At 32.1% G+C, this 12,571-nt stretch overlaps 1 protein-coding gene across 1 annotated transcript in view; it reads left to right on the top strand.

Moving 5' to 3' along the window:
- The window catches only part of Smp_127440 (unnamed protein product), a gene marked incomplete at both ends in the record, with an annotated part of 36,203 nt that extends 26,533 nt beyond the window's left edge, over nucleotides 1-9,670 (top strand). The window contains 5 exons of the mRNA XM_018792025.1: nucleotides 289-1,034; nucleotides 5,684-6,002; nucleotides 8,181-8,571; nucleotides 8,749-8,962; nucleotides 9,304-9,670. Coding sequence (XP_018644927.1) covers nucleotides 289-1,034; nucleotides 5,684-6,002; nucleotides 8,181-8,571; nucleotides 8,749-8,962; nucleotides 9,304-9,670 — 2,037 coding nt within the window. The remainder of the gene's footprint in view (nucleotides 1-288; nucleotides 1,035-5,683; nucleotides 6,003-8,180; nucleotides 8,572-8,748; nucleotides 8,963-9,303) is intronic.
- Nucleotides 9,671-12,571: the final 2,901 nt, after the last annotated feature.

Genomic DNA, 12,571 nt, shown 5'->3' with positions numbered 1-12,571 from the left:
TTACAAATGTGTCAAATTAAAGATTTCATCCTACTTTTAATTATCAAGTAGTGTAAAAGGAAACGTAAAAATGTAAGCTTCAATAGAAGAGAGCTGCAAAATCGAAAAGAACATTATTTCCTAATTGTCTAAAATTTGAATAGTGAATTTCAGATGAAATGGTCTCCAGAAACACACCACCATCTTTCAACAGAGTTATTATTGTAAAATATACAAAGAACTTGAATTTTGTCAAATTTCTCTGTCATTGTCAATGCTTATCAATTTATTTTGTTTACATTTTTTCAGCTTTGTACAGAAATCATTGCCAATATCAAAGCTGATTTAGATATTTGCAGAGCATCTGTCTGTACAGAAGCTAATGATTCTCATTCGAAACCTATGAAAAAAGTGATCGATACAGATAATATTTCTTATACATCACCATCAAAATCTTTGAATAAAACAACACTCGACAATTTTAACGATAACAGTATCTCTTGTGCATCATCAAAACGTATTGATAAATTGGCTTTATCTACTCACATTCTCACTAGTAAACACTCGACAAATAATGATGACACTGAACCAGATACATTAATTTCAGTGGCTGAAGAATTAGTATCATCACAGGATACTGATGATGAGTTGAAACAGCTCGATTTAGATGATGATATTGATCGTAGTACACCAGTTGCTGAGCATTCTCCTAATTCAACGAATAAAAATAATACATATTTATGCAATGCTGACGTCAGTGCTGTGGAATCTAAGCAAACAACTAATTCTGAAATGTCAAAAAATAAGCGTAGTTTATCTCCTTCGATTCATACAGAGTCGTCATATTATACAGATTTTCAACCGAGCTCTGAAGATAACAATTCGAAATCTCTAAATAATCAAGATATTTTACCCAAAGAGATTGAGAAGGAATCCAATAACACATCAATGAAGTCTATAATTAACTCAACTGAAAAAATGTTAATAGGAGAAGTAACTCAAACAAACAATGTGTTTTCTAATCAGTCAGATCCCAAAAATTTTATTAACGAATGGTATGTTCTTAGAGCTTTCATTATGGATATTTTCATTTGTGCAATTTCTTATGAATTTTTGAGGTTTCTCAATACTTCTAAGGGGTTAAACATAGTACCAATTATTTTTTGATAACTTTTATCACAAAGTATAATTTATATTAAGCGTCTATACTTTTTATTTTCGAAATAATTATGCGAGAAAGAATTGTAGAATTTTTCAGACAATATAAATGGTGCTACTGTTTATCCCTTGTCTTTAACATACTTGATTATTTTCAAAGGTTTATCAAGCAGTTTGTATAATCATCAAGTAGAGTTAGTATGTTAAATTGGTTAAACTCTACTTTGAATTATGGATGGATGGATATAATGCCAAGTACAATTGTTTTCGTTTGTTATCAGTGCTGCGTAAAACTGCTGCACTTGTAAATAAAAATAATTAAATCTTACGAAAACAAAAATTAAAGTCAACTTCAAAAAACGGTTAAAGAACATATGGTACTTAAAACAACTGTTAATCAATATCAAAGTCAGAACATTCAATACGAACGTCAAGACAGTTCTACTCTACAGAGCTAAAACTTAGAAAACTACCACGACCATCATAAAAAAGGTACAAGTATTTATAAGCAATTGTCTACACTAAATACTGATTATTCTTTGATCGGATACTGTGAAAGAGAACAAGCCATTTTCGAACTGCGGAGGAAATCAGGAGAAGTCGTTGGAAGTGGATAGGACATGCATTGAGGAAATCATCGGACTGCATCACGAGGCAAGTGCTAACTTGAAATCCTGAAGGTAAGCGGAACAGAGGAAAACCAAAGAATACACTGCTCCGAGAATTGGAAGCAGACAACGAAAGAATAAATAGCATCTGGAAAGAACTGGAAAGGATTTCCTAGGACAGAGTTGGATGGCGAATGCTGGTAAGCGGCCTATGCTCCTCAATGAGGGGTAACAGGCGTAAGTAACTTCAAAAAATAATACGAGATTTGGTCTATGATTCTTTATATTATCGAGTAGACTTTAGACATGACACATGCACACACACGCGAACACTTTACATAATTTTTGACCTCACGTTTTTTGATACGTGAAATTGAAAGTGTTTTTCATGCACATTCGTCTACCTTTCTTATATTGGAGCTCATAACATAGTGTTCATTTTGTTGACGAAACTATCAAATAACAGAATGATTTTCATTCGCTTTTAAATCATGAACTGTAGTTTTGATTGTTTGTTTGTTACTTAGTATTTGTGAGTATACTTATTGTAAAACAGTCTTATGATCATTTGAGTGCAATGTTTGACTGCATGAGGACAGTTATACATACATTGTAGTTTGTATTACTTAGATTATCATTGATATTATTCCTGTGAATATATATATATATATATATATATATATATATATATATGCGTTCTTCAACTGTTTGCTCTCTGTCGATTTTCTTAGTGGTTCAATCGAAACTTATAGCTATATTGATACTGACGAATTCCAGTGCGAGTGAGTGAACAAATGAGTTGTGTGTTTACACGCGTTTGTGGTAAATAAACGTCTGTGTGTTGTGCTATGCTCTTTCACCTTCTGTTGTCTCAAGGTTTGTAAATATGCATACTAATGTGTGTGCATATTAATTTATAGAGTGAGAGAGAACGTAAATATATGGAAACCTCCAATATAGTATTTTTGTGTTTAAGTGCGTATGTATGGACTTATAGTTAGTTACCGCACATAAATCACATTCTATATTGACGTGATCTCATCGATTTGAGAAAAATAACGATACCTAACTCTAACTAGACTATGGACTATTCACATTATCAAGGCAACATATATGAATGGAATGTTAGTGATTAAAATTCATTCTTTATATTTAACTATATATGTATATAAATATAAATGTAGAATACAATCAACACACAAGTTTCTAACAATTTAAAAAAAATATTTTTAATACGGGATTCACTTCGAAATCTAGTTATTTATTATATTTAACAAAAGGATTTCACGGTGAGACTATCTTCATTTTTTTTAAGTGGTCTAATTATATCATCTGAGTTATTCTTCGTCTACTATGGTTTAATTGTTATAATTGTTTTGTTGCTTAATATGTCTTGTCTATAAGATAATGTCATAAAAAGTTATTAGAAATAGCGTTAATCTCTTGGAATAAATAATACTGATATAGGGTTTAATAATTACATCCTTGCACGCCTAGGTAAGTCTAAGCCCCGAAATTTTTTTATTTTACATTATATTAGTTTATATATATATAAATCCCAGTTGGGATAAATGCAAACTCTAAGCGATCTTAAAACAACTCTAGAGGTTAAGCGTTCTCACACGAATCTGAAGGCCCTGGATTCGAGTCCCGCGTACTGCTCACTGCTTAGGAGTCCCATATTAGAAAGAAATGGCTATCCAGTGCTTCCAGGTTTTTAATGTTGGTCTAGCTTAGATCGACTAATAAATCCGACTGTTACAATACTACAATATCCACAAACTCCCACTCTGATAATTGTTTAAATGTGCGACTGTTGGTAAGGATAGTCATTTTGTTGCGATTATCATAATTTTTGTCATCAATGACTATCGTAACATTTGTTGCGAATTTACTCTGATAAATGATTGAGCCTCATTTTGCTTTATTTCAGTTCAGATAGGCGAGAGTCTTGTCGACCCACACTTATCATATGATTATTTTCTCAATATATGTTAAATTCATTGCATCACGTTCTTTAACTAAAGTTTTTCTATCCTATTAATTAAGTAAGCATTGGATATTTTAGTCGTGATATTTATTAAATCAGATTGATATACTCTGAATGAGTTTTTTCTATTTATATTCTCAACTATATTTCGTAGTAGAAAGTATGGATACCGGTGTCTCTCAAATATTGTGTTATATGGTCACAATCATGTACCCAAATACTCGACTAAATAGAACTAAGAGTAAGATCACTAACAATTTATACTCTGAGATTAATCAGTAAAATTTCTTAAAATTTTTCACAGATCGTTTAAAAATTCGGAGCGAATAAGGTTTTGTTTTAGCAATCACGAGGTCCAATAGATAATAAGCATTTTTAATTGATTAAAACAATTTATAGCACAAATATTTGACTCTGGTGTTTTTGAGTCCTCTAAACATGAAAGTTTGATTGTAGAGCATTCATTCTCGTTCTTGAAACTATCATCAATATCTACTTCATGACTTTATTGAAGCATTATTGGAACTGGTGTATCTACATGTTTGTGATGTAAGTATATCCGTCTGTCTCTCAAGACATATATGTCAAATATTTAATACATACACCCCTGAGATAGGCAGTATGCTGATGTTCTGAGCAAGTATTTATTCTCACTAACCGATCAATTCAAAGAGACAGTCGGAGTTAAATTATTATTGAAATTAGCGATGTAATTTTAACCACAACCTATCCTTTTTATCTGTTACCTAATTACTGGTGTTTTCTACTCTCTGTTTTTTTAACTAGCGACCTAAATCATTCTGGAAGTTCATTCTTTTTATATGTTCGTTTAGTTAATTTTTTTAAACTGCTTTTTTTCCCATCAAAGTATTGTTTTTTGTTTGAAATAATATCAAAGTTAACCCTTCTATCTAACCCACTGAGAGTTGAACAGTTTTAGAGAATCACTCACACACAAACACACAATGATTATATATTAGTGCCACTATTCATTTACTGTTTCAAGGTTTTTAGTGCACCTTACACATGGTTATAACATATTTAAATTATCTCTAAACAAGTCTTCCTATCTCTAAATTACAAGGACTACACACATATGCGCGTATGTTTAAAATGAATTGTGAACGCGCTTTATATTTTGATTATTTTGCTATTTGAAATACACGTGCTTCTTATATATTTAGAGTATTTAATAATGTCACAAAAGTACTATTTTTGAACAAACCGCTTTCATCTTTCATTGTATCTGATTCAATATTTCTTTTCGGTATATATACAATAGTTGTGTGTTTAGTGTATGACTGACTGTATCTGTATCTAAATAGTTGTTTTTATTCCTTTACATTTATATCTAACCCTATTTTTGTATTCAGTGAACAGTGTGCAATACTGTTTGAGTTCGTTATCACTAACTGAAATCTCATTTTCGGTAGTACTGTTAATAATAATTTTTTTCTTGTCAAAGTGCTTATCCATTCATTACTCTATTGTTTATAATGGGGAATATTAGTAATAATCATTCCAATCCTAGAAACACTAATTCATCTTCACTAACCTCATCCGTTTCTTCCTCATGCTCATCCAGCCCATTAACTGTTAATATTTCGAGATCATCAAGTTATCAGAGGTGAGTAATCTATGTAAAAGCTATAACCATATTTGAATGAACCTGTCTGTGTGTGCTCTAGTTGATCAATTTACTACCTCAAATAAATAAACAAATAAACCTACTATAGAGCAACGATCAAATAAAAACAATGTTCTTTAGCGAGTTTTTATGCTTAAGGTGTTTTTTTATTTCTGAGGTAGTTTTTTTTACTTATCTAACTTTATGGATACTAAATATTCAACTCTTCTATTTTATTTGTGTGCGACATTGTATTTCTTAACATTTTTCTTTTCATCATCGGTAATTTTCATTTGTTTCTCTTCGTTTCATTCCATACAGTTCAACTGTCCTTGGTGTTACTGTTGCAGACAATGAATTTGAATCAAATGATATCTTATCTAAATCTCCATTCACTACAGTTCCTGAAGCTAATTATGTTAGTGACGGAAAGATTTCGACTGTAACCACTGAAGATTTCAACAACATGGTAGTATCCACTGACATTTCAGTTCCATCTGCGAAAACTAGCTTACATAAAGTCGCTGCAGATCATCGACAAAGAGAAGAATTAGTTGATCAAATTACCACTGAATTGCTAAATCAACTTGTCTCCGAAGCTATCGATTCTACACTGAATGTTCGAAAATCCAACTTTCAGGTAATACATCTTTGGTATTTGATTATTTCTACTAAATTAATAATTATGAGGATATCTATATTTTTCCTTATAACCGTCAGTGTAAATTTGTATTGTTTTATTTTCATTACAGTCATAATCAACGTTTAAAACGTCTTTGAAAGTGTGTTGTTATGTTATCGCTATGCAATTTTACACAAACGATCTTTTTGTTTGTTAGATGTGACAACCGAATTTGTAGTTGCCATAAAAATCATTTAGATAATATGTCGAATTACTTGTGTCTCATTCATTTGTTCATATCGTTCGTCTTTGTTTCTAAAGAATAATACTTGTATTTTATAAGATAACCTTCCCAGCCATATATACGTTTTACATATTTGGTTTTCATAATAAGTCATAAAAATGTTATAAGCGAAGATGGGTGGTGGCTAGCGGTGGAATCCAGGATGCACGTCTCATCCTATTCCGGGCTCGTCAGCTGGATGTACCTGCATCTCAGAGTTGATGTTCACCCTGGGCCTCGAACCCAGTAGTTGCCTGCTTCAAATGCCATCGCGTTATCCACTTACCTACGGAGTCCTGTTAGTCACCAGTTTGTGAAATGAGTGCTGGGTTTGAGTCCTGGGGTGAACATCAACTCTGAGATGCAGGTACATCCCGCTGACGAGCCCCGAATAGGATGGAACGTGCATCCTAGATTCCTCTACTAGTCAATATCCTTCTTTGCTTATAACGCTTGTGACTTAAGGCAATATCGAGGCAACCCGCACAGGATTCACATATGCTAATAAGAGACTGATCAATTGCAGTCTTAAACATCAGTGGGGAAACTCAACCAAACTATACAAAATGAATCCACAAAACTATTGTTTATAGTTCACTCATTAGTGTTGACGTTTATCCAGTTCTCATGTTTGTTATCTGACGTAATTAAAGGATATAACAATTGCATCAAAAAAATATAGTTTTTAACGTGAAATTATAAATAATCCAAACACCATTCATTCCAGAATGAGTTCGGGTTTTGGAATTCATCCTCAAACGTTTATGTGTATCTACTGTAGTTCATGATAATAGGGAGGAGAAGTGTATATTCATTGCAAGAAGTTACGAAGTGTTTACATAATTGAAGTGTAGTTTTGTTCTCTGAGCTGGATAGTTCAGTTGTGGAGTTTCCATTGTTCTTGTGAACAAGATCATTAGCACAAACTCACAACCCAACCATCCAGCTCAGAGAACAAAACTCTACCTGAATCATCCACCTGAGCCACAAATCTTATTTACATGATATCTATACATAGCCTTCAATCGTTCATTTTCATCTCTGTGTGTTTTGCATTCCGAACTGTCTTGTTGACTGATATCTAAGTGTTCTGCCAGCATCGTGATTTTGATGCACTGAAACTCTTCACTCCGACAATTATTTCAACTTCGATGACGCTTTCCGACATACACTACTTGAAAACACCCTTGTGAGTAGCATCTACTGTAAGTACAAGATTTTTTGCCACCATTTTTCTCATTTGTCTTAATGAAGAGAGTGAGAGAGCAATGCAACGATGGTTTCTGAACATCACACAATACTTGAAGTCCCCTTAAGGCCTTTCAGTTTTTTATTCTTATGTTTTGAAATCGAAAAACATGTGTATTTGTTTGGATTCGACTCTTGATATATTATCGTATATATATATATATATATATATATATATATATATATATATATATATATATCCAAATAATTCTTATCGCAGCCTGCTTGAACACCTGAGCTACCTGTTCCTACCATCTAGATATTTCAATAACTAATCTGATTTTGTTTGTTTTAATACATCATTATGTCATTTCATCACATAGCCTATTCAGGCGCGTTTCTGAAAGGTGTACAACCTTCCGTTGTACAAGTTACAAAAGGCCCAATCAGAGATATCGTGGTTGCTGGCAATATGCAGCGAAAAGAATGTACATTATTTAGATGTCAATTGACTGGACTGTTAACTTCTAACTGGCGTTCACTAAATATTTATCGTCAGGCTCAACCAAGAAATACTTATATTTTAACAAAAATATAATATTGAATATCGAATAAAGCTAATATTGATGAAGAACGCAACAGTTAATTGGAAGAAAAATGAATGAATTTTATTGCTTATAGAAACAATTAAATTTACGTTTATTCACTTTTTGTTTAATAAATAGATTGAATCTCCTGAAGGTTCGGAAAGTGATGACGAAGATGACTTGTTAGACGATGAATTTCATCAAAGATCTTCAGAATCCCAATCCTCTTCGGAAGAGTCGGTGCCTTTATTAGATCTGGGATTAAAAACGCATGAAGATTATGAAGAAAAGTGTCCTGAAACAGATAAATCTAAAATCTGTGTCACTCCAGAACCGTCATATACGGTAGATAATATTGAAGGGCTATTCGCTGATACACCGGACAGAACACAGCCATTGATTCATCTTGCTGTCAAACATTTTTGGGATGCGAAGTTAAATGCAAAGAGTGAATGCGAAGAAGTTGTCCTATTGAAAGCTTCTAATAATCCTCCACTGGAATTCTCAGTTGATTATTATGACGAAGCAGGTAAATGTTTAATATCGATTTTTCAATGCAATATCAGTCCCTTTAATAAATTCCGATAGTGTAATATTAGTTTATTCCTCTCTCTCATTCAGTAGTTACTTAATCAATTGTATGAGAACATTGTACTGTATACTGGGTTAATTTTTCTTTAAAAAACCATCTTTTTATCTATTACAGATCTCGAATTGTTCAAAACTCAATCAAATGTAAAATTTATAAATCGTGCTTTATTGTTTGATCTGATAAGTGAAATTATACAAAAGATTTATGTTGGTGAGGACAATGACGTTGAGTTACAAGAAAGGCTAGTTAATAGCACTAACTCATCTGAATCGAAAACATCTCATCGTGTTTCAAGTGCTCAGTTTCGGCTTTGGCGTGGTCCTTGTCCGTAAGTAAAGACGTTTTATTGTTCAGCCCTTGATCATTTTTAAAAAAATTAACTAAGGATGATTGAATTTGTAATCATTTATAAGCATTTTTCAGTGTTTCCATTGTTGTGACGCTTCATTAATTAAGACTTGTGGTCAGATTGTATTAATAGTCATTAAGATTACATTTCAAGTATCAAGAGTAAGGCTCCTATGAACATCTAGTAATAACATTCGACATAGGACGTTTTTAATGTTTATAAAATAAACCTTACCATTCAGAAAGTTGCAAGCTAATATTACATATATATATATATAGGGATGATCGCTTCTCTAATTGTTTTGTTTCCTTTTTTCACAGACCAACCACTTACAATCGTCTGTTGACTATTGTTACATCTGAAGTTTGTCGAGAATTGAATCTTAAAATAGAATCGAAATCGGAAATGCCTAATCACAATGGTAATAAAACAAAATATCCTGGTTTAAATGAAGTGGTTCCGTCTGGTGTACGTTTATCTCGTTTAGTACAATGGACATTAGCCAAAAAATCATGGTTAGATCGTGTACTAGACTTGGAATTACGTGCAGATGAACCAAGTTGGTTATCGTATGTACCAGAAGAACGTGAGATTAAAATGAAATTAGCTCGTGAACTATGGGAGGATATACTAGACGAGGTTTTGAATTCTGTTCTAGCCTCAAATGCTTGCCATTTGTCAAAGTAATTTATACACTATCATTCTATTTAGGGTGTCTTATTTTATTGAAACTGTAATTTGATTTTTTTCTAATATCTAAAATATCAATCTGAAACTGCTGTGATATATTTCTTTTAGTGATTAAATGCTTTTATACAAAAAATATATGACCATCAAATGTCTAGAACAGAGTAAATATTGCCTCTATCTCAGATCTCACCTTGTGTTGTTCCCACTTCCTTTCAACCATATCAATTATTCGTAAACCGAATAGAATAGCAACAATCATACACATACATAATTTATATCCTATTAGCTTTTGTACATATATATTTTCTTCTAAATTTTTTCGTCTTTCCCCTTCTGCCCATTACCAATATGTTTAATTTTATTGTTACAATATTAAAAATACAAATGAAATGCTTGTTGTATATTATTTGATTTAAAATGCATACTGCTATCGCTGTTATACATATCCCTAGTACACTTAAATAACCTCGTGCATTTGATTTGTTCTGCATCTAACATCCTTCTTCCTGTCCTCCCTTATATTTTTACTCTATGAGAATAATGTTGACCAGATTTTTCTCACTTTTTTTCAATTTTTTCCTTCGTATAGAAATGTTACAATTATGTGTATTTTGTAATATTTACATGTCAATGCCTATTTGTGTTTACCAGTTTCCCTTATCTTTTGCTTGTTTTTTTCCCTGTATTCCTTAAAAGCCTATTCAACCAAACAATTCATGTTTGCTATTTATTCAATTTGTGTATAAATTAATGTACTATTTTCTCTAATATTGCAAACAATTTTCTTTATCGTAAGGTACAATAATTTATAATAGCGATAATTCACTGTCATATAGTTAGTATAAAAATATTTGTTCTCTTCTAATGCATGATTGCTAAAAACACATCGTACTTAAATTAATACTTAATTCAGTAAGCATATACACTTATACAAATATAAGTTATTATAGACACAATAAATCTTAAGTAAGAAGTGTGGTGTGGTCTACTTATATCCATATAAGTAGTATATGGTGTTGGTCAGACATAGAATGTATTTTGGGCAGAAGACCGATGAGGAAAGAACTGAAACGAAGCGCAATCGGAAGGAAAATGGACGAACAATGGAATTAAAGAAGAAACAGTGAAGATCGAGACTATTGGTTGTTAATTTGCAAATTGACTGTTCATTGTATGGTTGTTAGAATTTATTGAGATAGTCTGTAATGTTTGCTTAAATACATTCGATTGTCCCCAACCAGTGTTCTGTTCACTACAGAAGTACAATTGAGTAGATAATAGAGTACATTTATTATTTTTTTGTTGACACTTATCAGATTTCTACCCTGTTTAATTGTTATAAATGACCTTTAAAATCTCCACAATTTGTAAAAATGTGTTCTCTTATTTATTTAATTGAAAGTTCATTTCTTTAAGAATATAACCATTCACGTACAAAATTCAGATCTTAATGCTCTTGTATAAGTCGCCCATTTGTATGACAGTGTTATATTTTAGCGACCCTTCTGTTACATCCTATTGTGTTGTCTCTGTTATGTACATATCGACTCTGTTGGGTCCACAGTCTTATTGCTCATACTTGACAATTGAGAACCACTACAGTTTCAAAATGCAAATTAAAGACACGAAGGAGTGGTTCAGTGAAGACTTGTTGGTTCTCCAAATACACATTTAATGACATTACATAAAGGAAAAATACGTAGAGTTACTGTAAAAACGCATTGAATATAGTTCACACTTGTCAGTCGAAATACAGTTTATACGGAGTTGATACAAGAAAACTTTGACCTTAAAACATCACGCTGAATAAGGATCATGCCTTTCACCGTATCCGAAATTCATAATTAATTAATACAGAAAACTTTAAATAAATAATGTCATCTTTTTATCCCGTCATATCAGAGAATTAATGATAATGAACAAGTGCACAAACTGAAGTTTTTGGTGCCTATAACCTTTTACTTTTAATGATTAGAAATAGAATGCTTTGACCAATAGGCCGCTACTTGAACTCAATTAATGTTTCACAAGAGAATATAAGGTCAGACCTGTTAACTAGACGATAGTCATATCACTCCTGATAATAAAAAGAACTTTGATGGTTCACTACTTTCTCATGGTATCATCAGTGTTTAGCGGGTTCGTCAACTAAAGGTCCTCGTACTTCTTTGCACTTATTATGTATGCTTGCGCGGTTAAGTGTACACTCCATGCCGCTAACCATTTTCTGACATCATGAGATATATTTCAACCTAGTGTACACATTTACTCTAGACTTGAGCTTTGCTAAGTCCTTAAATTCGGCTATGAAGATTTACTAGTGATATCGTAGTTCCTTTCTGATTACTTTTAAACGATCATCATTAGAAAAATCGTCGCCATATAATTTACTGATCCGACAATATTTTAAAGAAAAGCATTTTAAATTCGAATAATCAATTAAGTAGGGATTCATTTTTAAATGACTAAGTAAATACATGGTTTTTGGTAGTCTCATTGTGAGTTGTTCTTACCTAAGTAACCACTTTACTGGCATTTGACAATCGGTTTCTACTTTTCAATTTTTGTTTTAAGATACTGAGTTGACATAATATGGTAGCCGTCAGTAATTTAAAGTTAGTAGAGTTGGTATATCTGCCTTGGTATTCAGATTTTAGATGGAGAACCACGAATTTTGTCCCAAGTCGTTTAATAAGTAGTTGTCTAAAAATGATAACTGGGTTCAAAATATTTACTTTCAGCTCCATAAGTGGATCACGTGCATAATATACGTTACTTCTCACTTTTAGATAATAGTTTGATTTATCTAGTTTTTTCCCAGTTTCTATTTAACTTTGTATAAAAAAGTTCTGAGCCACCTTTTATCGTTATGAAACATTCTGTTTACTTGCTTTTTGG

Source organism: Schistosoma mansoni (assembly GCF_000237925.1).
Source record: "Schistosoma mansoni, WGS project CABG00000000 data, chromosome 1 unplaced supercontig 0010, strain Puerto Rico, whole genome shotgun sequence".
Lineage (NCBI taxonomy): Eukaryota > Metazoa > Platyhelminthes > Trematoda > Strigeidida > Schistosomatidae > Schistosoma > Schistosoma mansoni.
Note: the sequence above shows the minus strand (reverse complement) of the source record. Positions and strands in the feature narration are given on the sequence as shown.